This window comes from Hevea brasiliensis, chromosome 7 (assembly GCF_030052815.1).
Source record: "Hevea brasiliensis isolate MT/VB/25A 57/8 chromosome 7, ASM3005281v1, whole genome shotgun sequence".
Taxonomy (NCBI): domain Eukaryota; kingdom Viridiplantae; phylum Streptophyta; class Magnoliopsida; order Malpighiales; family Euphorbiaceae; genus Hevea; species Hevea brasiliensis.
In genome coordinates this window covers 20,037,813-20,062,226 of record NC_079499.1, presented here as the reverse complement: position 1 = coordinate 20,062,226, position 24,414 = coordinate 20,037,813, and the positions used below count along the sequence as shown (strand labels likewise).

The following is a 24,414-nucleotide window of genomic DNA, read 5'->3' as shown; positions in this document are numbered from 1 at the left end:
GGCCGAACCACCTTAGAAAGCTTCTTCCACCATTTTTATTTTTCTTCAAAAGCTTAATTTCTCTCTTTTTCTTACCATAAAAACCCTAGACCCCTTCACTAAAAATTGATCTTACACCTAGGCAAAGCTATTGGCAGCCAAGAAAGAAGAGATTAGTGAAGTTTAGACAATTCCAAGTGGGTCACAAGAGAGGTTAACGCTAGTATCTCTTCTCTCTCTCTTTATTCTATGTTAAAAACTTAATTGGAGTTAGAAATTGCAAGGAAATGAAATAAAATACCTATGTATGAACATCATGAATTTTCAGCAGCCATAGGAATAAGGGAAATTTAATGATTTTTGATGAAATAATTAGGTTTGTTAGTGTGATGGATGAGTTTGTATATGGTAGAACTTAAATTGGATAGAAATTGCATGAGATTGTAAACTTTGAGTTAGGGTTTTGACCTAACTTTAGGGCTTTTGTACTATGCTTAAAATTGACCTTATTGAGATGAATTGTTGATCAATAGAAGTGTCATGTATGCCAATTTGTAGTTTGGGAGATTGGAGGAAATTGTATTGGGAGTGTACTCTTCATGCAGGTTGTGGGACTCTTTAAGTCCAGTGTCGATTTTGCCCTATAACTAGAAATGTGTTGCTCCAAATCGGTATGAGGCCAATTGGAGATTAAACTAGGGCCAAAATGCTCCATTTTTCATAAAGAAACCATACCCAAATTCTGTCCACAAATTGACCTAAATCCTGCTTGAATCCGGCTGTTTATACCCTAAACTCAGAAAAATGACCAAATGAACAGTACACGTTCATTTGGCCATAACTTCCTCTAGCAAGGTTAGAATGATCTGATTTTTATACCATTGGAAAGGTTAGACATAGGGTCACATTTTTCATAGAGATCACAGAACCTAGATTTCATGACCCAGGGATGGGGTTGGGACGTGCTTGTTCAACCAGCTACGCACTGGGATGGATTCGTGTCCCACATCGGAAACGGGAAGGAAAGATTTGGGCTATATATGTGGGAGCCTTCCTCACTTGGTCAGTGCGCTTTTGGGAATGAAACCTCCCAAGGGACAAATCCATGAGGCCCACGGGCCAAAGCGGACAATACTGACTGGAGATGGATTGGGCTGTTACATTGTGGTATCAGAGCTGGACTCCCTCTAGTACGGTGTGTGGCTCAAGGACGCACCAGGCAGAAGCTGGTGGGCTCATCACGACCCAGGGATGGGGTTGGGACATGCTTGTTTAACCAGCTACACACTAGGGTGGATTTGTGTCCCACATCGAAAATGGGAAGGAAAGATCTGGGCTATATATGTGGGAGCCTTCCTTACCTGGTCAGCGCGCTTTTGGGAATGAAATCTCCCAAGGGACAAATCTGTGAGGCCCACGGGCTAAAGTGGACAATACTGACTAGAGATGGATTGGGCTGTTACACCAGATCTGCCTCTAACCAAGTCAAATTGTTAGCACAAGTTAGGATAACAAAACTATCCAGAACCAAACTGCCTAGAAATTCTGAACTTAGGCATACCCGACCAGTTTTGGCAAAAAGTCCATAACTTGGTCCAAAAAATTGAAAATGCAATGAAACCAGTGCCAAAATTTTTATAAGACATATATCTACAATATTGGTGTTTTGACTAGAACCCATAACCCAAGAGAACTAAGTTAAATTGTTAGAACAATTTAGTACACCAAATCCTGGAATTTGCTTCAAGCACCACTTGACCCCAGAATAGTTTTTATACTATAACTTTCACTAGGAAATACCAAATGGGATGACCCAAACTATTCTGGAAACCTAAGAGACAGGGCTCTAACTTTGATTCAGAAACTTGCCTCAAATTTAGAGTGTAAGAATCCTAAAATGGGAGTCAAAACCACTGACCTGAACCTGGAATCCTCTAGACACAGGGTACCTGAGTTTAGGCCAGTTAATTGGCTATAACTAATTCTAAAAAACTTGAAAAATTATAATTAAAAATTCTAAGTGATCATAAGACATAGGGTAACAACTTCTATGAAGAATATTAGGCCTAAAAGTGGCTGTAACATGCCCAAATAATTAGAGAAATATTGACTCCAGAATCTGCCTGGTTCTGGAACTAAAGTGAATTAAGGATTCAGTTATGGTAATTTGACCATAACTTGAGTTCTAAAACTTCAAAATGACATGAATCAAAAAGAACAACAAAGAGAAGATATAAAGGAACAACTTCTGTGAAGGAAGTGTGGCCAAACAGTAGCCACATCTTGACCAATTTGTTAGGTGAAGTTAAGACATCAAATCTGGATCTTGAGAAAGGTTCATAAAATGACTTGTTATATGATATGAAGTTAATCAAAATGAATTGTTAAACATAAAAGTGACATGAATATGCATGTGGGACTTATGTTTCCCATTATAAGAAACATGAAATGTTATTAAATACAACTAGCACATAATATGAAACTATAAATACTTAATAATATTAATTTGCCCAAAGTATACCTAAACTTATATATATAGCATGGATCGATTGGTATAGCAATTAGGGACTACAGATTGCAGTAGTGCCCATAGGGATACTTATTGATAGACAGTATATGTCTAAGATGGTTGTTCTACTGGCTTTATGTTTGCTTGTTGGCCATTGTGCCTGATTTTATTTTTAGCTTCATGCCTGCCCGCTGGTTTTGTGCTTGACATGACAAATGTATACATGTTAGACATACAGATGTTTAACTTGTATACTCCCATGTATCCAATCTTTATAGTTTGTTATAGGTTACTTGGACACAAATATGAGCAATAAGATTTAAATGTCATAAATGAACAAAGAAGATTCTAATAATTTACTTGCTCCTAAAATTCATAGCATATGTAAATGACTTAGAAATTTATAAAATTACACTTAGAATAATTATTTTAATTATTTAGTTATTTTTCCTTTATTTTATGCACCACTAAGCATTATGCTTAGCGCGTTGGTTTTCCCATCATGTAGGTATTGGAGAGCAGCAGCAACATCAGTAGCAGTAGTGCCTAGACAGAATTTTGACCAGATTTGCTACAGTATAGATTGTCACCTCAGCAGTCCATTTTGGTAGGGCTCATGTATATTTAGATTTTGCATTTTGATTATTGTATATAAGTAAATGATGTAAATTATTTTGTGATTGTAAATAATTTGTAAATTGTTGTATCTGAATTTTATATGAACGTATGAATTTTATATGAATGAAATGAAATTATTTTCTTGAAAATTTTATGAGCTATGATATGATATAATGCATGGAAAAATTGTTATGAGCAATGAGATGATATATGAAAATATGAAATAGATATAAATTGTTTTTAACAGGTAAATAGTCTACACCTATATGAAAATATGAAATAGATATAAATTGTTTTTAACAGGTAAATAGTCTACACCCACCACACATTAATAAAAAATAGAGGAGACTTTGTCTGGGTCTCTACAAAAATAAAATGTGATGAAAAAAAAAATTTCCACACATGGAATAATATAAATAAAATGAAATTTAAATTAATACGGTATAAAACAAGATAAGATAGGGTGCTCCGGCACCAAATTTAGCACACCTTGCTCGACTACACAATAGACGGGTGAAAGATATTACATTTATTGGTATTAGAGCAAATGTTTAGGCATTCTTAGGCATAGGTAGATAGAAAGATATAGTGTGCATAACGTGCATGAGCCTTTATATAGGAGTCGATGTGACACAAATGCAGATCTGTTCTTTGTTTGTTTTATAGGATTGATGGAGTCCGATCCTTCTGAGGAAGGGTCTTACAGACCTGAGGAGGAGGAGATTGGTAATCATACACCTGTTCGTAGTCAGGGGCGAAAGAGGAGATAGGAGTTATCTCGTGGTGCTGCAGGTAAAGCGTAGCAGGTATTTTTAGAGTAGATGACTCAGATGCTTCGCCAGGATACCGGAGCCATTCCATAGCCGCAGCTACAGCCACAGCCTGTACAGCTATCCCCACTAGAGAAGTTGAGAAAATATGGGACCGTCGACTTTATGGGTATGAAGGAGGATGACCCAGCCACTGCTGGGCATTGGCAAGAGTGAACTGAGAGAGTGTTGAAACAGTTACACTGCACACCAGAGCAGCAGCTAGAGTGCGCTCTGTCGTTACTACAGGAGGAAGCCTACCAATGGTGGGATACGGTGTCCAGAGCAGTACAACTGACAGCGCTTACTTGGGACTTCTTCTTGGCTGAGTTCAACAAGAAGTGTATTAGTCACGTGTATTTAGAGGCCAGAAAGAGAGAGTTTCTGACATTGAGACAGAGACAGCTTTCGGTCTATGAGTATGAGAGGCAGTTTGTGAGGATAGGTAGATATGCCCGAGAGATAATGCTTACAGAGGCAGACCAGTGCCGTAGGTTTGAGGATGGATAATATTAGACTTCTGGTGATGGCACATGGGTATACAGACTTCTCATAGTTAGTGGCTGTAGCTCTTAATGTAGAGAGAGTACGAAATGATGAGCAAACTCAGAGAGATAGCAGTGTAAGAGAGGATCTGGACCAGGGCAGTCTAGCATGCCGACTTCTGCTAGTAAGAAGTCCAAGGGTCTGAAAGGCCAGTATGGAGTATCTATGGCCAGTTCTCCTGGCACAGTAACAAGGGGATCAACCCCAGTGCCAGAGTGTACCCATTGTGGGAGGAGGCACAGAGGAGAGTGCCGATTATTGACTAGAGGATGCTTTAAATGTGGGTCTATATATCATTTCTTATGAGATTGCCCACACAGGAGTGCTCCCACTGCTCTACCATAGACAGAGAGATCCGCCCCCACAGCCTAGAGGAGTAGATGACCCACGAGGCCAGAGGTGATGGGTACCTCACAGAGACCAGCTTCTGAGACGATTGAGCGACTTGAAGCTCGAGTGGCACCTCGAGTATATGCCATGGCTCGGGAGGAGCTAGATCTAGCAGATGTTAGTAGAGGTATATTCTCTTTTTATAATACTTTAGTACATATATATTGATAGACCCTGTATATGAGATGAAAGAAGATAGGTGCAGAACTAATTAAGATAAGATTGCAGAACTAGATTTAGTAAAACAAACTAAGGGAAAGGTGAAGAATAATAACACAGAAAAGTGGAGAGACAAGGAGATAGTAGTTCCTCGACTATTTACACTGAGCAAAGTTCGAGGGGGAGAATTGTAACGTTCTCACTTTAGGTAGTTCATACATTTTACTATTCTGACAACTAATGTCTGTTCAGATAGCTAGGATGTCTGGAACTACACTTGAACTAGAGTGAGGAGGCATAAATTGACTGAATAAAGACCAAGAAAAATTAAGAAAAATAAAAGAAATGAATTACAAATGAGTTAAATAAGCCGGAGTCACAGCGATGGGTAACCTTACTGGGAAGCGACTGTAAAGACAGTTGCCAACCCCAGACTCGCGAGGAACCCCAAGAAATAATTTTTGGGACTTAATTGAAAATTTACTGAGGTACAAATGATATTAAAAATGTCACAGAAATTTTAAGAAATTAGCCAATCGGTAAAGAGAAATTATAACCCGACAAGCTTAACGAAGGGCATTTTGGTCATTTCAACCTCAGAGATAAATTTTGACCTAAATGTCAATCGAAATGAGAAAGAATAAAATATTGAAAATAAATTTAAATCATGAATTATGGAATGAAAAAGGGAAAAGAAAAGAAAAGAAAGGAAATAAAAATATAAGTGAAATATTACATGAGCATGATGTCATAAAAACAACATTAAAAATTTTAGCCAATGGATAATAGATAAACACATATAAAAGGAGAAAAAATTGACTTAATTAAATTAAAAAGACTCATCTTCTTTCCTTTTCAAGAAGTTGGCCGAACCACCTTAGAAAGCTTCTTCAACCATTTTTGTTTTTCTTCAAAAGCTTAATTTCTCTCCTTTTCTTACCATAAAAACCCTAGATCCCTTCACTAAAAATTAATCTTACACCTAGGCAAAGCTATTGGCAACCAAGAAAGAAGAGATTAGTGAAGTTTAGACAATTCCAAGTGGGTCACAAGAGAGGTTAGTGCTAGTATCTCTTCTCTCTCTCTCTTTATTTTATGTTAAGAACCTAATTGGAGTTAGAAATTGCTAGGAAATGAAATAAAATACCTATGTATGAACATCATGAATTTTCGGCAGCCATAGGAATAAGGGAAATTTAATGATTTTTGATGAAATAATTTGTTTTGTTAGTGTGATGGATGAGTTGGTATATGATAGAACTTAAATTGGATGGAAATTGTATGAGATTGTAAACTTTGAGTTAGGGTTTTGACCCAACTTTGGGGCTTTTGTGCTATGCTTGAAATTGACCTTATTGAGATGAATTGTTGATCAATAGAAGTGCCATGTATGCCAATTTTTAGTTTGGGAGATTGGAGGAAATTGTATTGGGAGTGTACTCTTCATGCAGGTTGAGGGACTCTTTGAGTCCAGTGTTGATTTTGACCTATAACTAGAAATGTGTTGCTCCAAATCGGTATGAGGCCAGTTGGAGAAGAAACTAGGGCCAAAATACTCCATTTTTCATGAAAAAACTATGCCCAAATTCTGTCCACAAATTGACCTAAATCTTGCTTGAATCCGGCTGTTCATACCCTAAACCCAGAAAAATGACCAAATGTACACGTTCATTTGGCCATAACTTCCTCTATAAAGGTCAGAATGATCTGATTTTTATACCATTGGAAAGATTAGACATAGGAGCACATTTTTAATAGATGATAGAACCCAAATATGCCTCTAACCAAGTCAAATTGTTAGCACAAGTTAGGTCAATAAAACTGTCCCTAACTAAACTGCCCAGAAATTCTGAACTTAGGCATACCTGACCAGTTTTGGAAAAAAGGCTATAACTTGGTCCACAAAATTGCAAATGCAATAAAACCAGTGCCAAAATTTTTATAAGATATAGATCTACAATATTTATGTTTTGACCAGGACTCAGAACCTAAGGGAACTAAGTCAAATTGTTATAACAAGTTAGTACACCAAATCCTAGAATTTGCCTCAACCACCACTTGACCCCAGAACAGTTTTTATACTATAACTTTCACTAGGAAATCCCAAATGGGATGAGCCAAATTGTTCTGAAAACCTAAGAGATAGGGCTCCAACTTTGATTTAGAAACTTGCCTCAAATATAGAGTGTAAGAACCCTAAAATGGGAGTCAAAACCACTAACCTAAACCTAGAATCTTGTAGACACAGGGTACCTGAGTCCAGGCCAGTTAATTGGCTATAACTAATTCTAAAAAACTTGAAAAATTGTAATTCAAAATTTTGAGTGATCATAAGACATAGGGTAACAACTTCTATGAAAATGAACAACATTAGGCCTAAAAGTGGCTGTAACATGTCTAAATAATTAGGGAAAGATTGACTCTAAAATCTTCCTGGTTCTAGAACTAGAGTGAGTTAAGGAATCAGTTATGGTTATTTGACCATAACTTGAGTTTTAAAACTTCAAATGACATGAATCAAAAAGGAAAGCAAAGACAAGACATAGAGGAACAACTTCCACGAAGGAAGTGTGGCCAAACAGTGGCCACATCTTGACTAATTTGTTAGGTGAACTTAAGACATTAAATCTGGACCTTGAGAAAGGTTCATAAAATGACTTGTTATATGATATGAAGTTAATCAAAATGAATTGTTAAACATAAAAGTGACATGAATATGCATGTGGGACTTATGTTTTCCATCATAAGTAACATGAAAATGTTATTAAATACAACTAGCACAACTATAAATACTTAATCATATTAATTTGCCCAAAGTATACCTAGACTTGTATATATAGCATGGATCGATTGGTATACCAATTAGGGACTACAGATTACAGTACTGCCTACAGGAATAATCATTGATAAACAATATATGTCTAAGATGGTTGTTCTACTGGCTTTATGCCTGCCCGTTGGCTATTGTGCCTGACATAACAGATGTATACATGTTAAACATACGGATGTTTAACTAGTATACTCCCGTGTATCGAGTCTTTATAGTTTGTTATAGGTTACTTGGGCACAAATATGAGCAATAAGATTTAAATGTCATAAATGAACAAAGAAGATTCTTATAATTTACTTGCTCCCAAAATTCATAGAATATGTAAATGACTTAGAAATTTATGAAATTACACTTAGAATAATTATTTTAATTATTTAGTTATTTTTCCTTTATTTTATGAACCACTAAGCGTTATGCTTAGCTCGTTGGTTTTCCCATCGCGTAGGTACTGGAGAGCAGCAGCAGTAGCAGCATCAGTAGCGGTAGTGCCTAGACAGAATTTTGACCAAATCTGCTACAGTGTAGATTGTCACCTCAACAGTGTATTTTGGTAGGGCTCATGTATATTTAGATTTTGCATTTTGGTTATTGTATATAAGTAAATGATGTAAATCATTTTGTAATTGTAAATAATTTATAAATTATTGTATCTGAATTTTATATGAATGTATGAATTTTATATGAATGAAATGAAATTATTTTCTTGAAAATTTTATGAGCTATGATATGATATAATGCATGGAAAAATTGATATGAGCAATAAGATGATATATGAAAATATGAAATGGATATAAATTGTTTTTAACAAGTAAATAGTCTACACTCGCCACACATTAATAAATATAGAGGATACTCTATCTGGGTCTCCACAAAAATAAAATGTGATAAAAAAAAATCCCACACATGGAATAATATAAATAAAATGGAATTTAAATTAATACGGTATAAGACAAGATAAGATAGGGTGCTCCGGCACCGAATGTAGCATACCTTGCTCGACTACACAGTAGACGAGTGAGGGGTGTTACACAAAGCATGGAAGCTGGATGTGGAGGCCAATGGTATGTGGATACAGATGGCATCAAAGATTAGAGAAGTAGGTAGAAAAGTACTTGGAGAGTCTAGAAGACATGGATCACCCTCAAAAGGGAGATAGTGGTGGAATGAGTAAGTATAAAAGGCAGTGAAGAGAAAGAGGGAATGGTATAAGAAATTACCTAAGTGTGATAATAATGAGGCGTATGAACAGTACATGATAGCAAAGAAATAGGTAAAAAAGGTAGTTAGTTAAGCAAGAACACAGGCTTTTGAAAAACTAAAGAAGGGGAGAAAAATATTTATAGATTAGCAAGGAGGAGAGAAAAGAAATGTTAAGATCTCAATCAAGTTAGGTGCATTAAGGATAAAGAAGGAAAAATGTTGATAAAAGATGAGGACATTAAAGAAATATGGAGAAATTATTTTGATGATCTCTTTAATAATAGTCAAAGTGGTAATAGCATGAATATAGACTATAGAGCAATAGAAAAGAATATAAATTATACTAGAAAGATCAGATCTTTAGAAGTAAAGGAAGCACTTAAGAGAATGAAAGTAGGTAAAGCCTGTGGACTCGATGGAATACCAATTGAAGTGTGGAAGTGTTTGGGAGATATAGGAGTGGCATGGTTAACTAAATTGTTTAATAAGATTCTAAACTTAAAGAAAATGTCTGATGAATGGAGGATGAGTATTTTAGTACCTATTTTTAAAAATAAGAGAGACATACAGAGTTGCTCAAACTATAGGGAAATTAAACTCAAGAGCCATACTGCGAAGTTGTAGGAGAGAGTTATGGAACATCGACTACATCATGACACTTCTATCTCTCCCAATCAATTTGGCTTCATGCCCAGTCGTTCAACTATGAAAGCAATCTTTCTCATTAGAAGCTTGATGGAGAAATATAGAGATATGAAGAAAGATCTATACATGGTTTTTATTGATTTGGAGAATTCTTATGATAGTGTTATAAGAGATGTCTTATAGAGAGTGTTAGAACAAAAGAGGGTATATATTAGATACATGCAAGTGTTGAAAGATATGTATGAAGGAGCAATAACTATTGTGCACATAGTGGGAGGGGACACAAGAGATTTTTCTATCTCAGTTGGATTACACCAAGGTTCAGCTGTAAGCCCTTACCTTTTTATATTATTTCTAGATGAATTGATGAAACATATACAAGAGAGTATCCCTTGGTGCATGATATTTGCAGATGACATAGTTTTGATAGATAAGACGTGAGAAGGAGTCAATAGAAAGCTAAAGTTTTAGAGAAGTACTCTAGAGTCAAAGGGCTTTAAGTTAAGTATAACGAAGACAAAATACATGCAATGCAAGTTCAGTGAAGGCCGAACTGGTGATAGGGAAGGAGTTAGTTTAGATGGAGTAGTATTACGCCAAAGTAATCACATTAAATATCTCGGCTCAATCCTTTAAGTAGATGGGGGATGTGAGGAGGATGTTAATCATAGGATTAAAGCCGAATGGTTAAAGTGGATACGTGCCATGGGAGTTTTATGTAATCACAAGATTCCCAATAAGTTGAAAGAAAAATTTACCATACAGCCATACAATCGGCCATGCTATATGGTAGTGAGTGTTAGGCAATAAAGGAGTTGTATGTGTCTAAGATAAGAGTTGTGGATATGGAATGTTAAGGTGGATGATTGGTCATACTAAGCTAGATAAAGTCCATAATGAGAGTATTAGAGAAAAGCTAGGAGTGGTGCCAATTGAGGATAACTTGAGAGAAGGGAGATTGAGGTAGTTTGGACATGTGAAGCATAGACATACAGAGGCTCCAGCTAGACAAGTAGAGTGCATAGGGTTAGAGGATAGAAAGAAAAGAAGGGTAGACCTAAACTGACTTGGAGGAGAGTAGTACAACATGACCAAAAGGTATTATATATTTCCGAGGATTTAACCCAAAATCGTTTAGAGTGGAGAAAGAGAATCCATATAGCCGACCCCAATAAATTTTTAAGATAAAAGCTTAGTTGAATTGAGTTGAGTTGAGTTGAGTATTTATTTATAGTTAATTATGACTATGAAAATCTAATCATATTAATTATATCATTAAATATTGAAAGTTGATTATATATTACTTAACAAATGTGTTTCCTTAATTTAAAAACAAAAATTACTCTTACATATTTGGAAATATTAATTATAATAGTATTTTAGAAACACAAATAATATTTTCACATAAAATTTTACAACACATTTATAATGTGTAAAATTAGAATATTCAAAAAAAAAAAAAATTAGCACACGCCAAATTCTCAACTATACATACAAAAAATGTAATATAATTTACATTTCAATCTAATAAAAATTCATATATAATAATAATAATAATAATAATAATAATAATTATTATTATTATTATTATTATTATTATTCATTTCTAAATTTTTATGATTAATACAAAGTAGATAAAAATATCTTTGTCGATATAATAATCTTTGTATTGAAAAATAAAGTAAAATAAATTATTAATCATATAATCTACGTAGCGCATGATCATGGAGAAAATAATCACTTTTTTATATTCCTCTATACCAAGAGAATAGAAACAAAATATGCATTTCATAATCCTTATAAATATAAAAAGCAATTTAACTAATTTTTGAAAATTTATTTAAATTTAAAAATATAAATGTAAAAGAACTAAGAAATTTTGGAATAAGAATTCTGATCTTTATTGCCCCAAAAATCAAAGATATATATAAAAAATTACAGCTAACAAATAGATTCCTAATCAAGCTAAACTACTAAAATTATATCAGAATCATTTAACAAAAGGTAAGAACAGATATGTACACAAAAATTCTTAAATAAATGCCCTAAATAAATGCAAAATAATTGGCAGCTAACAGCTGCCTTTCCAATACCCCCCCTCAAGTTGGAGCATGGAGATCTCGAATGCCCAACTTGCGAAGAAGAAAGTCAAACTAATCCTTTCCCTCGCCTTTGTGAAGATATTCGCAGGTTGCATTGAACTACGTACATAATCTGTTCGAATGTTACCATTCAATATCTCATCACGGATAAAATGACAGTCCACTTCAATATGCTTGGTACGTTCATGATAGACAGGATTAGCAGCTATATGCAAAGCTGCCTGACTATCACAATACAAATTCATAGGTTCAGTATGCGCCACACCAAGAGAATTCAATAATCCTTTCAACCATTTAAGTTCACAAGTTGTAGTACTCATAGACCGATATTCAGCTTCAGCGGATGAGTGAGACACTGTCTGTTGCTTTTTAGTCTTCCACGAGATAGGGGATTCACCCAAAAGAACAAAATAACCGGTCAAAGACTGTCTCGTCAAAGGACAGCTAGCCCAATCAGAATCATAGTAAGCAGACAATTTGAGATCACAATTGGCATGCAGTAGTATACCCTGACCTGGATTTCCTTTCAAATAATGCACAACTCTAACAGCTGCCTCCTAATGAGCTTTCTTCGGTTGTTGCATGAACTGAGCAAGAATATGCACACAATAAGACAACTCAGGCCGAGTTATTGTTAGATAAATAAGCCGTCCCACCAGACGCCTATACTGAGCAGGGTCATCCACATCATCACTCTCGGTAAGGGCCAGCTTGTGATTTTGTTCAAGAGGAGTTTTAGCTGGCTTGCAACCTAGTAATCCAACTTCTGAAATTACATCCAACGCATACTTACGTTGACACAAGAAAATACCATTCGAGTTTCTGGCTACTTCAATCCCTAAGAAAAATTTCAGCTTCCCCAAGTCTTTCATATGAAAGCAACGACTCAAATAGTTCTTGAATTTTTGCACAGCGGAAACATCATTACTGGAGATAATAAGGTCATCCACATAAATAAGCACATTCAATTGAACAGTCCTAGCTCGAAAAGTGAACAAAGAGTAATTTGAATATGATTGCTGAAATCCATAAGCTTTTAGAGATGCAGCCAATTTCGCAAACCAACATCTAGGTCCTTGCCGCAAACCGTATAGAGATTTCCGGAGTTTACAAACCTTCCCTGGTGATTGAGAAGCAAATCCATGCGGCATCTTCATGTAAACCTCTTCCTCCAAATCATCGTGTAAGAAAGCATTTTGGACATCCATCTGATGGAGTTCCCAATTCTTTGCAGCCACAACGGCAAGAAAGGTGTGCACAGTAACCATTTTTGCTGTAGGAGCAAAAGTCTCCTGATAATCTATGCCTTCAACTTGATTATTTCCCAATATCACTAACCGCGCCTTGTATCGTTCAACACTTCCATCAGAATTGTATTTAATTTTGTATACCCACTTGCTTCCTATTGCTTTCTTCCCAAATGACAGATTTTCAACTGTCCATGTACCATTATCCTCCAAAGCCTGTATTTCTTTTCTCATAGCCGCTCTCCACCGTTCATCCTTAACTGCTTCTGCATAAGAGCTTTGTTCATGTCCTGTAGTAATGGCTGCCAAAAAACATCGGTGTTGTGTAGAGAATTTATCATAACCCACATAATGTGCTATAGAGTAAGGCGTACCTGAGGAATCAGATTGGGAAGGTGAGCATACTGAGGGGCTTGTTTTGATGGCGTTTGTCACACAATCCTTCAAACGAACACTAGGTTGCTTGGCCCTTTGTCCCCTACCTAGTTGCTCTTCAACAACTTCACCTCTATCCACTCCCTCACTGTTTTCATGGATCAATTCTTCCGTTTTAGGATTCACCTCACTTTCTCTACCTACACTTTCATTGTGCTCCTTTCCCAAGTTGTTCTCTAAACCATCAACTTCATCACCCAACTCCTCAACTCCATTTTTAATGAGTTCATCACCCATTATTTTCTCATTTGCATATGGAAATTCTGTTTCAGCGAATACCACTTCTCTTGATACAAAGTATTCTTTAGTTTCCAAATCATACAATCTCCATCCCTTCTTTTCAAATGGATACCCAACAAAAACACACCTGCGACTTCTACTACCAAATTTATCTTTATCCTGATTCAGATTATGTGCATAGCACAAACAACCAAAAACTCGAACGTGTTTGTAAGAAGGTACTTTCCCAAAGAGCATCTCATATGGGGTTTTACCATTTAATAACATAGATGGAGTCCTATTAATCAAATACGTGGCTGCAAGTACACATTCTCCCCAAAATTCTATGGGTAAATTTGCTTGGAAACGCAAGGCTCTTGCCACATTAAAAATATGGCGATGTTTTCTTTCCACTCGGCCATTTTGTTGAGGTGTTCCTACACAGGAAGTCTGATGCAACATCCCTTGTTCATCAAAATATTCTTTCAAGCACATAAATTCACTTCTGTTATCACTTCTAACAATTTTCACATTTTTTTCAAATTGCCGTTTAACCATCACAACAAATTTCTTAAGAACACAAGCTACTTCTTGTTTTCCATTTAGCAAATATATCCAAATAGCACGAGAGTAATCATCAACAATTGTTAAGAAGTAAATTGCTCCACAAGAAGTTGGGACTCTATAAGGTCCCCACAAATCACAATGTATCAATTCAAAACAACCATCAGCTTTATTGTCACTAGGAAAGAAAATCTCTCTTGTTTGCTTTGCTCTAAAACAAACTTCACAAGTTTTATTAGTTTTCCTAACTATGCTACTAGCTTCTGGAATTAACTCTATCACCTTATAAGAAGGATGACCCATTCTCTTATGCCAAAGCTCAAAAGACCCCACATCAGTTACCTTGCAAGCATGTACCGATGTCACACCCTTGAGAAAGTATAGCCCCTCGCGTTACTCACCCGCTCCAATCAGGTTCCTCAAATTTAAGTCCTGTATAGCACAAATTTTGTTAGTGAGTTGAATAACCAAATTTGAATCATTAAGTAGTTGTGATACAGAGATCAGATTGCAATTCAAATTTGGCACATAAAGGACTCGTTGTAATTTCAAGTCTCCTCCAAGCAACACAGTTCCTTCTTTTACCGCCAAGGTCTTTTCTCCATTAGGTAACCCAACTGAGCATAGCATAATGTCACGCAATTCACTCAAAAATGCCAACGTTCCTATCATATGATGGGAAGCTCCTGTGTCAATAATCCAAGGAAATATCCTCTGCGTAGTTGTCAGCCTCTCATTGCCACCATTCTGACAAGAATTCAACATGCCCAGCAAAGCAGCCCACTGCTCTTCATTTAATCCACTAAGACCCTTTCGATCTGAATCTGTCACAATTCCACGGCCACCATCAACTCCAGTTGCTTGTGTGGCGTTGGCACGAGCAACTCCTCCCTTGCTACGTCCTGCTCCATTGCCACGCTTTTGACCACCTCCTCATCCAGCAGAAGTTCCATGTGGTCTATTACCCCACCATTCTGGATAACCTATCAGCTGGAAATAACTTTCAGCATCATGTCCCTCTCGATTGCAATTAGAACAAATTGAGGATTTGTCTTTATCCCCCCCTGAATTTTGACTACTTGCTCGAATTGCAAAACTCATAGGATTGCCTCTTTCTTCCTTGGTTCGTGTCATAGTTCGCACCCGCTTTTGCTGAACAATCATAGCATAGGCACGATTCAAATTGGGCAAGGGTTCAGTGCTCAAAATATTAGAGCGCACTGTTCCGTATCCTTCTTCATCCAAGCCCATCAAAAACTGATGAACTCTCTCTTCTTCACGCTTTCTTTCCAATTCAATGGTAAGATTGCATTTGCAGCCTACACATATATACACTGGTATCTGATCATAGTTGTTTATTTCATCCCATAACGTTTTGAGTCTTCCGAAATAGGACACGATCGGTTGACCTTCCTGCCTACAATTCGCTAGATCCGATCATAGTTGCTGCATTCGTGGACCATTCTCAATCGAGAACCTCTGTTTAGTGTCGGTTTGATGGTGTTAAACACCCAAGAAACCAGTATAGAGTTAACCGTCCACCAATCTTCGAGTTTCAGTGAGTCATCTGCTGGTTGCTTGACATATCCATCAATAAAACCATATTTCTTTTTGGCCTGCAATGCAGTCCGCATAGCTCGCGCCCATTCTTCGTAATTCTCGCCCTTCAACTAAACTTGGGTACTCAAGTTACCTAGGTTGTCATTCGAATTTAGTGTGTAAGAACTAGAAGTTTTCTTCCCTGATCCAGAACTCTCATTTTTCTTTTCATCAGCCATGGCTCTGATACCATGTAAACGAACTAAGAAATTTTGGAATAAGAATTCTGATCTTTATTGCCCCAGAAATTAAAGATATATATAAAAAATTACAGCTAACAAATAGGTTCCTAATTAAGCTAAACTACCAAAATTGTACCAGAATCATACAACAAAAGGTAAGAATAAATATGTACATAAAAATTTCTAAATAAATGCCCTAAATAAATACAAAATAAGTGACAGCTAACAGCTGCCTTTCTAATAATAAACAATTGATTTCTATTTCTCTATACAACTATTGCAATAAATATCAAATTTTATTTTCAAGTTTTGTTGAAATAATTTTCTTAAAAATATATTTTTAGAATAATTAATTTTAATTGATGTTGGAATTATGAAATTCTGCCTTAATAATATTGAGCAAATGAAAGACATTTTATTTTTCACAATTAAATAAGATCAATATTTTTTTTTTAATATTCATTTGTAGCCTCCGTAAATATAAAGGTATAATTATTCGTAATTTATTTAATTTTATTTTAATTCAATTGTTTCCCTTTTTTTTTAATTCCTTGCACCCCAAACAAAAGCCTAGTGGCTCGTGTTCTCTTTTCCCTACTGCCGTTTTCGTCTTCTTCCTCCTTTGCCACGCAGTGCACTAGCTCCCGGGAAAGTTCCCTCCACTCACCACCGATCCTTCTCACTGCCCAACACTCACCACCGTAATTCCGTAACTTCATTGCTTCATTCCGTCGGTTATTACCGCCGGCAAGTGCGCGCCGCCATTGGTACGCCTCTTTTTATCTATCTCTATTTAATCTGTGTTCCCTTTTTAGTCTTTCTGTTTTCTTTATATTACCAAACGGAAAGTGGGTTTCTTTCCTTTTGGCTTATGAATGTGATTGTTGATATAGGCTAAGCAGCGCTTCATGAAATAAAGTTTGGAATTTTCAAGTTGACCCTCTATTACTGAACAGGAAGAGAGAAGGTGGAAAAGTTCTGTATCACCGTAGCAATGGTTGAGGAATAATTTGCATCTGTTTGTACATGACTCGTATTTTGTTTTTTAATTTTTTATGTTCATTTCTGAGTGTTAGCCTGGTTCTTCATTAGAAACGAGCATTTCATGACTGTCAGCCTTTTTTGAGGTCTGTTAGAATTAGTTTGTTTTGGAATTGAGTTGACCTGCCTATTGTACTATGGGTCCTTCGCTATAATTATACAGAAAGGCAAGGATACTAGGCATTTGATTGCATTTAGATTCAAGTCAGTAGCCTCTTATAATTTTGAGCAGATTACAATATGAATTTACTCAGAAGATCCTTTTTTTATTGAATTTTAGAAAATAAATTAAATCGTAAAATTTAAGGTCAAATGGTCTGAAAGTTCAGTCCATAACTCTAAAAACCATGTTTATGAGGTGCTTAACTATTCATCTAGTTTGCTTTACTAAAGCATGAATTAGTAGCTTTAATGCATTTATAAAAATATAATATATATATTCTTAGATTAGTAGCTGTGAACTGAAGAATGATAGCGGCAGTATCATGGGTGCCCAAAGGGGTTGCAAAATCTGTCCCAGCAGTGGCAGACCCACCATGCAAGGAGGAAATTGAAGAAATGATAAAGGCTGGTGCTTTAGAGAGAAGGTGATTCCTCCTTTCTGTATAGTTTTTATTGTTTGTTTTACTTGTAAGGAATCACATGACTCATTATTTGTATTTTTCATTTGTTTTACATTTTCTTTATTTTCTCTCTATTTTTATTTACTTGTAAATTCATTAGTGGATTACTATGGTTTAGGAGAATATTTGACTGCAAAGCCATCCTGAAAGTTAGCCATTATGAGGATTAGTATTTTATTACAATTGTTATATATGTTTTTGTAGGATGCAACTGGAAGTTTCTGTTTGGATGGTATTTGTAATCGGCTAGCAATCACATAAATCTCATCGCAATCACATAAATCTCAAACTTAATGTGCTTTTTCAATTTTATCCTATGATTTCATCCTTCAATTTTGTCAATTTGATTCATAAGTTATCAATTTTAGAGCTTAGAAAGGGCACAGATTGTTTAAGTCAACAATTTTGCTTCATGTATGAAGCACATCTTGATACCACTTCACCTATTGCACGCTCCCTAATTCAATTGGATACAATTGAAATAGAATTTGTATCTTATGAACTAAATTGTTAAAAACTTAAAATTAAATTTAAAAGCTTATGATACAATTGCAAACTTGCACAAGTTCAAGATTTATTTGATCGTTGAACCTTATTTATATGTTCATGAAAATTATTGTTTAGAACAAATAAATTCATAAAATTGTGGAATTGATTTGCAAATTGACAATTGACATTGCATGTTTGAAACCAAAAAAAAAAAAAAAATCATTTGGAATTCTGTATCTTTAATTCTATGGAATTTGTTAGCCAAATGCTATCAAAGTTTTTAGAAATTGCAAATGAATTCTAAAGAAGTATAGAGCTTTGAAATTTTCTCTAATGATTTTTTATCATCCAAAATAAAATATATTTCTTAATATATAATGGACAAAACATGATAATTCATTTACATATCGTATGAATTTTATTAATTTATAAATTTATGAATTCTATTATAAATTTCATTAGCAAATGAAATGACTTTGTTATTCATTTGGTTCCAAACAAAATATAAATGCATTTGCGTTGAATGTGATAGTTGTGTGATGTCTTTTTTAATTATCATTTTGGATGCAGCACTTTTATGATTTTTTATATTTGTAAATGAAATTATCTATTTCTATAGGCAATAGGACTACGCTTTTGTGATAAAAAGATTATATTCAAGATGTTTTTGATACCCTTGCTTTATGCAGTGGAGATAGTGGCAGTGAGGAAAACGATGAAGATATGGATGTTGATACTGCCAAGCAGACCGATGAAGTAACCCATGCATTAGCTGTAGCAGATGCACTTGGTAGAACTACTAAAAACAAGAACTCAGTGACCAAATTTGATGACATAACCGATGGCTTGAAGGAACTTGACATGGACCATTATGATGAGGAGGATAAAGGTATAATCTGGAATCTATCTTATTATTATTTTTTTTTTTTAATTTTGCATCTGATATTTACTTGTTTATTTATCTATACATAAAAATGAAAGGGGTACATGGTCACTGTTGGTCTAGTTGGAGGGTTAGGATTGATTGTTGAATTTTTAATTGGTGCTGAAGATATTATCATTAAATCGATGAACTGTGGTTCTTTAATTTCTTGGTGAACTGTTTTTGTTTATGTAAAGTTGTTATTGTGGGGCTGCTTTACATAGTTAACGTCATAATGGGTATACAATTAATGGTGCATTATTTTATCTCAGGCATTGAGCTATTCAGCACAGGACTTGGGGACCTTTACTATCCAAGCAACGATATGGACCCTTATTTAAAGGATAAAGATGTAAGTTTAACTACTTTCTTATATTCTGGCTGGAAGTAGTTAATCTTTGGCTTCTGATGGTAGTACAAGTTTTTTCAGGATGATGATTCGGAAGAGCTTGAGGACATGACCATTAAACCGAAGGATGCAGTCATAGTTTGTGCTCGTAATGAGGATGAATTCAGTCACCTTGAGGCATGTAAATTTTAGTTGGAAATTGCTCTCTCTCTTTCTCTGATCAAGTACTTATCATATATAAGCAGGTTTGGATATTTGAGGAATCAGTTGATAATGATTCAAACATGTATGTTCATCATGATATTGTCCTGTCAGCATTCCCCCTTTGTACAGCATGGCTTGATTGTCCACTCAGGGGGGAAGAAAAAGGTATGACAACTCATATGCTTGTCATATAGCATCCAAACTTCTCTGGTGTATTCATTTTTGTGGCATTCATCATTTATATTTTTTTTAAATTAAAAATAATTGCATCTCAATTTGGTATTATACCTTCAAACATATCTTGTAGCTTTTGTTGTATTGATGGATATTTATGTATCTTTGCAGGAAATTTTGTAGCTGTGGGTTCAATGGAACCTTCAATTGAAATATGGGACCTTGACATTGTATGTGGATAATGGATTTGACTCTCCTAAACTACTAGTTTCTTAAGTATATAATTGATAGATTGTTGCAGAATCTCTTACAATTTCCCTGTTCTCAGATTGATGAAGTGCAACCATCTGTAGTTTTAGGTGGTGTTGCTGAAGAGAAGATGAAGAAGAAAAAAAAAGGAAAGAAGGTCTACTACTACATTCTGTTACAATTTTAATCTTTTAATTTGGATTATTTATGTTAGCAAAATACTTATGCATTTACTATATCTTATATTAACAATACATAATAATATATTTAGTTATTTGAGATTTTTAAGTACTATATTATTATTTGTTCTATCTATGAAATTGTAAAAATAGCATCATGCTGCTTTGGTGAATGCCTGCATTACGTTTAATATAGATCCGTGAATTTTTCTTCACAAGTATCCATTTGGCAGCCTGTTGCTGTTATATTCAAATTTTGAATTTATGTTTGTGGTTATCAGCTTTTGTGCACTTGCTGTCATACTGAATATCGTGCATATGTTCATTAACTTTTATAAAAATGAGACGCTCATAAATTCATTGCATCTCATTTTCTGCTTAGTCAATTTTGAATATTGGTTTTCGGAAACAAGCACTGATACCTTTGTAAAAAGGTCAGGCATGTCATATGCAGGTATAGGTACAGCATGCATGAAACATGTTTGATAAAACTCTGCCTTGGGAACATTAAATGAATTTTTTAATTTTTGGGTGGAGGTTATTCTTAAGGAAATTATGTTTCAAGTTACTGTTTAAAATGAAGTTCTTAAGACTTACGAATTAGTAAAATGGTTGCTAGAGTTGAGCTGTCAATTCAATTCTTATTGGCTTAATTAGAATCTAGGATGAAAAGGATCTTGGAATGGCCAATATTTGGTTCATTTCTATTGGCATGTATTTGGTTCATTTCTGTTCAATTTAACAAAGAGTTTTGTGTGGATTGTACACCCTTCAGGGTATTACTTTCATCACAATGTTTGAATTTGAGTAATTTTTTGAAACTACCATTCCATTTCTGGCAGTGTTAATGACCTCAAAACAGTTATTATGTTATGGTCCTGATAAAAACTTCTCTTTTCTCCCATGCTTTCTTCTTTTACAAATTCTGCAACTTTCTGTGTTAGACATCAACCAAATACAAAGAAGGCAGTCACACTGATTCTGTACTTGGCCTTGCCTGGAATAAACAGTTCAGGTTTGTTGGATCTTATAGAATCCAGTTCTGTTCTTGCTTCTTTGGAATAATAATAATAATAATAATAATAATAATAATGCAGGAATATCCTTGCCAGTGCTAGTGCTGATAGACAGGTCAAACTTTGGGATGTGGCTACTGGAAAATGTGATATTACCATGGAGCATCATACAGACAAGGTGAATATAGTTATTTTGACAATCTATTTAAAACATTTGCTATGCCAGATTCATTTGTTTTCTATCTGCTTCTTATCACACTTATTGAGACTGTAAAACTGCTCATGTTTATACTGACCGATCAAATTTCCTAACTCGAGTATAGAATCTATGCATGCAGCTACGCATAGGCTAACCTGCATGTGGTTACAGAACTGGACATGAGTCCATTCCTCTGTCAAATACAAAGTTTAGAACGTTGTTAAACCATGAGTAATATATATATAAACCATGAGTAATATATATATATACACACACACACACCAACTTTGCCCACTGAAAAAAGGAGAGAGAGAGTGTGCCTGTATTTCTGTGCAACTGTTTCTAAGATAATCTTAATCGCCCAAGTTATAAACTCTGTCTTTCAATATTTGGAGACAATTTTAAATAAAAGCAGGCAATTTTGGAATTCCTCCAGATGTATTCTTTCATAAAACAATCTTTACTGGTCTTTATAATACAGGCAGACTTCTGGATGTTTTATATCAGTAGTTCTTTTAGATGTGGTTAAAAATTTCTCTTTGTACTACTGCTTACAGGTTCAAGCAGTTGCATGGAATCATCATGAGCCACAAGTTCTTCTCAGTGGATCTTTTGATCATTCAGTAGTCATGGTAATATGAATTATGCTTATTTTGCTGTCTTAACATAGGTTGTTACTAGAACTCAGAAATAGAGAGCTTGAGCACTTAAAATTTTGAGTTGGGGTGGGGAAGTTGCGTATTTGCTTTGGATGGAGATGCTCTGTTTTGATTGTAATACTCTTATCATTGCAGAAGGATGGGAGGATACCTACACATCCTGGTTTTAAGTGGTCTGTCACAGCCGATGTTGAAAGCTTGGCATGGGATCCGCATTCTAATCACTCATTTGTGGTGTGTGGTTCATCATTTCATTTAGGATTGTCTTACTACAGTTTTGAGTTCCTGTTATTCTTGTGAGCAAAGAAAGAAGGGAGGAAAATCCATCACTGTGCCATAAGTTTGTAATAGATGCAATTAATTTGTGCTTGGTCTCACTCTAAAATGAACTTATGGAAACTTGTCTGTTATATTAGGTGAGTCTTGAAGATGGTACAGTCCAAGGTTTTGACATCCGGGCTGCTAAGTCTGATTCAACTTCTGATTCAAAGCCAAGTTTTACCCTCCATGCACATGACAAAGCTGTTTGCACAGTCTCCTATAATCCTTCTGTGCCTAATGTAGATATCTCCGTGTTCTGAACCTCATTTATAATTAGGTGTTTTAAATTTTTAATATTGCGTCTGATTTTTTTGACAGCTTCTGGCAACTGGATCTACAGATAAAATGGTATATATATTTTTTTCTACTTTAGTCCTCCATGTAGATTGTAGTTTATTAATATTTCATATAATTTAAATGCTGCTGCCCATTATGTGCAGGTAAAACTTTGGGATTTGTCAAACAACCAACCATCATGTGTAGCATCGAAGAATCCTAAAGCAGTATGTGATTCTTCTTTCTCCTTTATCCAACTTGTTTTAGAAATTCATGAGTTGGATTTTAACACTGTTCTGAATGTTCTCAGGGAGCTGTATTTTCTATTTCCTTCTCAGAGGATAGTCCTTTCTTGCTTGCTATAGGAGGTTCAAAGGGCAAACTGGAAGTGAGTGCAAAAAACCTGTAGTATATGGTTTTATTGTCACTGATGATATCTGATGTATGAAATTGTACAGTAGATAGTGTGACATACATCACTGAAATTTGCAGGTCTGGGACACATCATCAGATGCTGGGATCTCTAGAAGATTTGGGAACAACTGCAAGTAGAATGGGCCTCATTCCTTAGACTTGATTGAGAGGGAATGATATCTTTTTTTTTTTCCAACATGGAACGTGTAATTATCTGAAAATGATTGGCATTGCATACAAAAGTAATGTCAATCATAGCTATGAAATTTTGTAAGGTTGTAGGTTTTCTGTTCTTTCTTCAATTTCTTTAAAAAATTTTCCCTTCCTGGTTTGGGTGAGAAAAAAGGGTCAAAATGAAGATATAGAAAATGTTGTAGAGATGTGTTCCATTTAACCTTGGATGAATTTCAATTATTTTGTGTATTAATTTAAAAACAGATGACTTCATGTTGGTGGTTTTGTGATTTACTGGTTGAATAATTTTAACCAGGGTTGTTCATAATTACATGACTCCCTTTGGTTTCTCGTCCTACAAGATGATAATCTTTCTTGAGGAATCTTTTTGGGAAGGGAAGAAGGGGAAAGAGGAAATTGGTTGAAGAAGCCAATTCAGACATTAAGGGAGGTGAGTCAAGTTCAATAAATTCAATAGGTAGAACATGCAATGTTTAGCCAAGGTCCTCAATTTTAAATGGAGAACAATATTGTAGACTCTCATTTGTATGACTTTGTAAGTATGTGCATTGACACTGTAAGGAAATTGAAAAATTGTATAACTGTGAGATATATTTAGAGACATTAAAAATGGATAATCATATGTATGGTATATTTTTTGGAGAAAATAATTTTTAAGAATAAAAAATTTTTAATTAAAATGAAATGAAATTTATTTTTGTTTAAATTTAATTTTGGGAATTTATTTTATAGAAAAACCTAATTAGATCTAAGTAGACTCTCTAAGATCAATAGGTAATTTTGATTAAATAAATCAAAATTTATTATTTTTTTTATTTTATTAAAGGAAAATAAAAATTAAGTATGAATGTTTTTTTTCAAAACTTTTTAAATCTTTTTATTTAGGGATTACATAAATTTTATATATAATTTTTTGATCCAAACCCTATAAAAACAAGAAAAAAGAGACACAAGGGGGAGGGAGATACAAGGGAGAACGACACAACCTAAAAAAAAAAAAAAAAACTCTCACTCTATCTCTTCAATTCGGCAAGCTTTCCTCATCTCCCTTATTCTTTCTTTTTCTTCCTT

General features: G+C 34.9%; 1 protein-coding gene across 5 annotated transcripts; it reads left to right on the top strand.

Annotated features, from left to right (window-relative positions):
* Positions 1–16,595: 16,595 nt before the first annotated feature.
* Positions 16,596–23,595, top strand: LOC110661524 (uncharacterized WD repeat-containing protein C17D11.16). Of its 5 annotated transcripts, none has more exons than XM_058150057.1 (18): positions 16,596–16,800; positions 16,927–17,000; positions 17,521–17,661; positions 18,876–19,075; positions 19,381–19,460; positions 19,539–19,634; positions 19,703–19,826; positions 20,007–20,065; positions 20,164–20,241; positions 21,208–21,278; positions 21,361–21,457; positions 22,036–22,110; positions 22,273–22,371; positions 22,554–22,697; positions 22,777–22,806; positions 22,899–22,961; positions 23,045–23,122; positions 23,227–23,595. In XM_058150057.1, the coding sequence occupies exons 3-18, from the start codon at positions 17,543–17,545 to the stop codon at positions 23,284–23,286; spliced, it is 1,473 nt and encodes a 490-aa protein (XP_058006040.1). In that variant the 5' UTR covers positions 16,596–16,800; positions 16,927–17,000; positions 17,521–17,542; the 3' UTR covers positions 23,287–23,595. The 5 variants fall into 5 exon arrangements, with proteins under 5 accessions (XP_058006040.1, XP_058006041.1, XP_058006042.1 ...); XM_058150058.1 differs by having other exon boundaries at positions 16,600–16,800; positions 17,556–17,661; XM_058150059.1 differs by lacking the exon at positions 16,927–17,000 and having other exon boundaries at positions 16,600–16,800; positions 17,556–17,661.
* Positions 23,596–24,414: the final 819 nt, after the last annotated feature.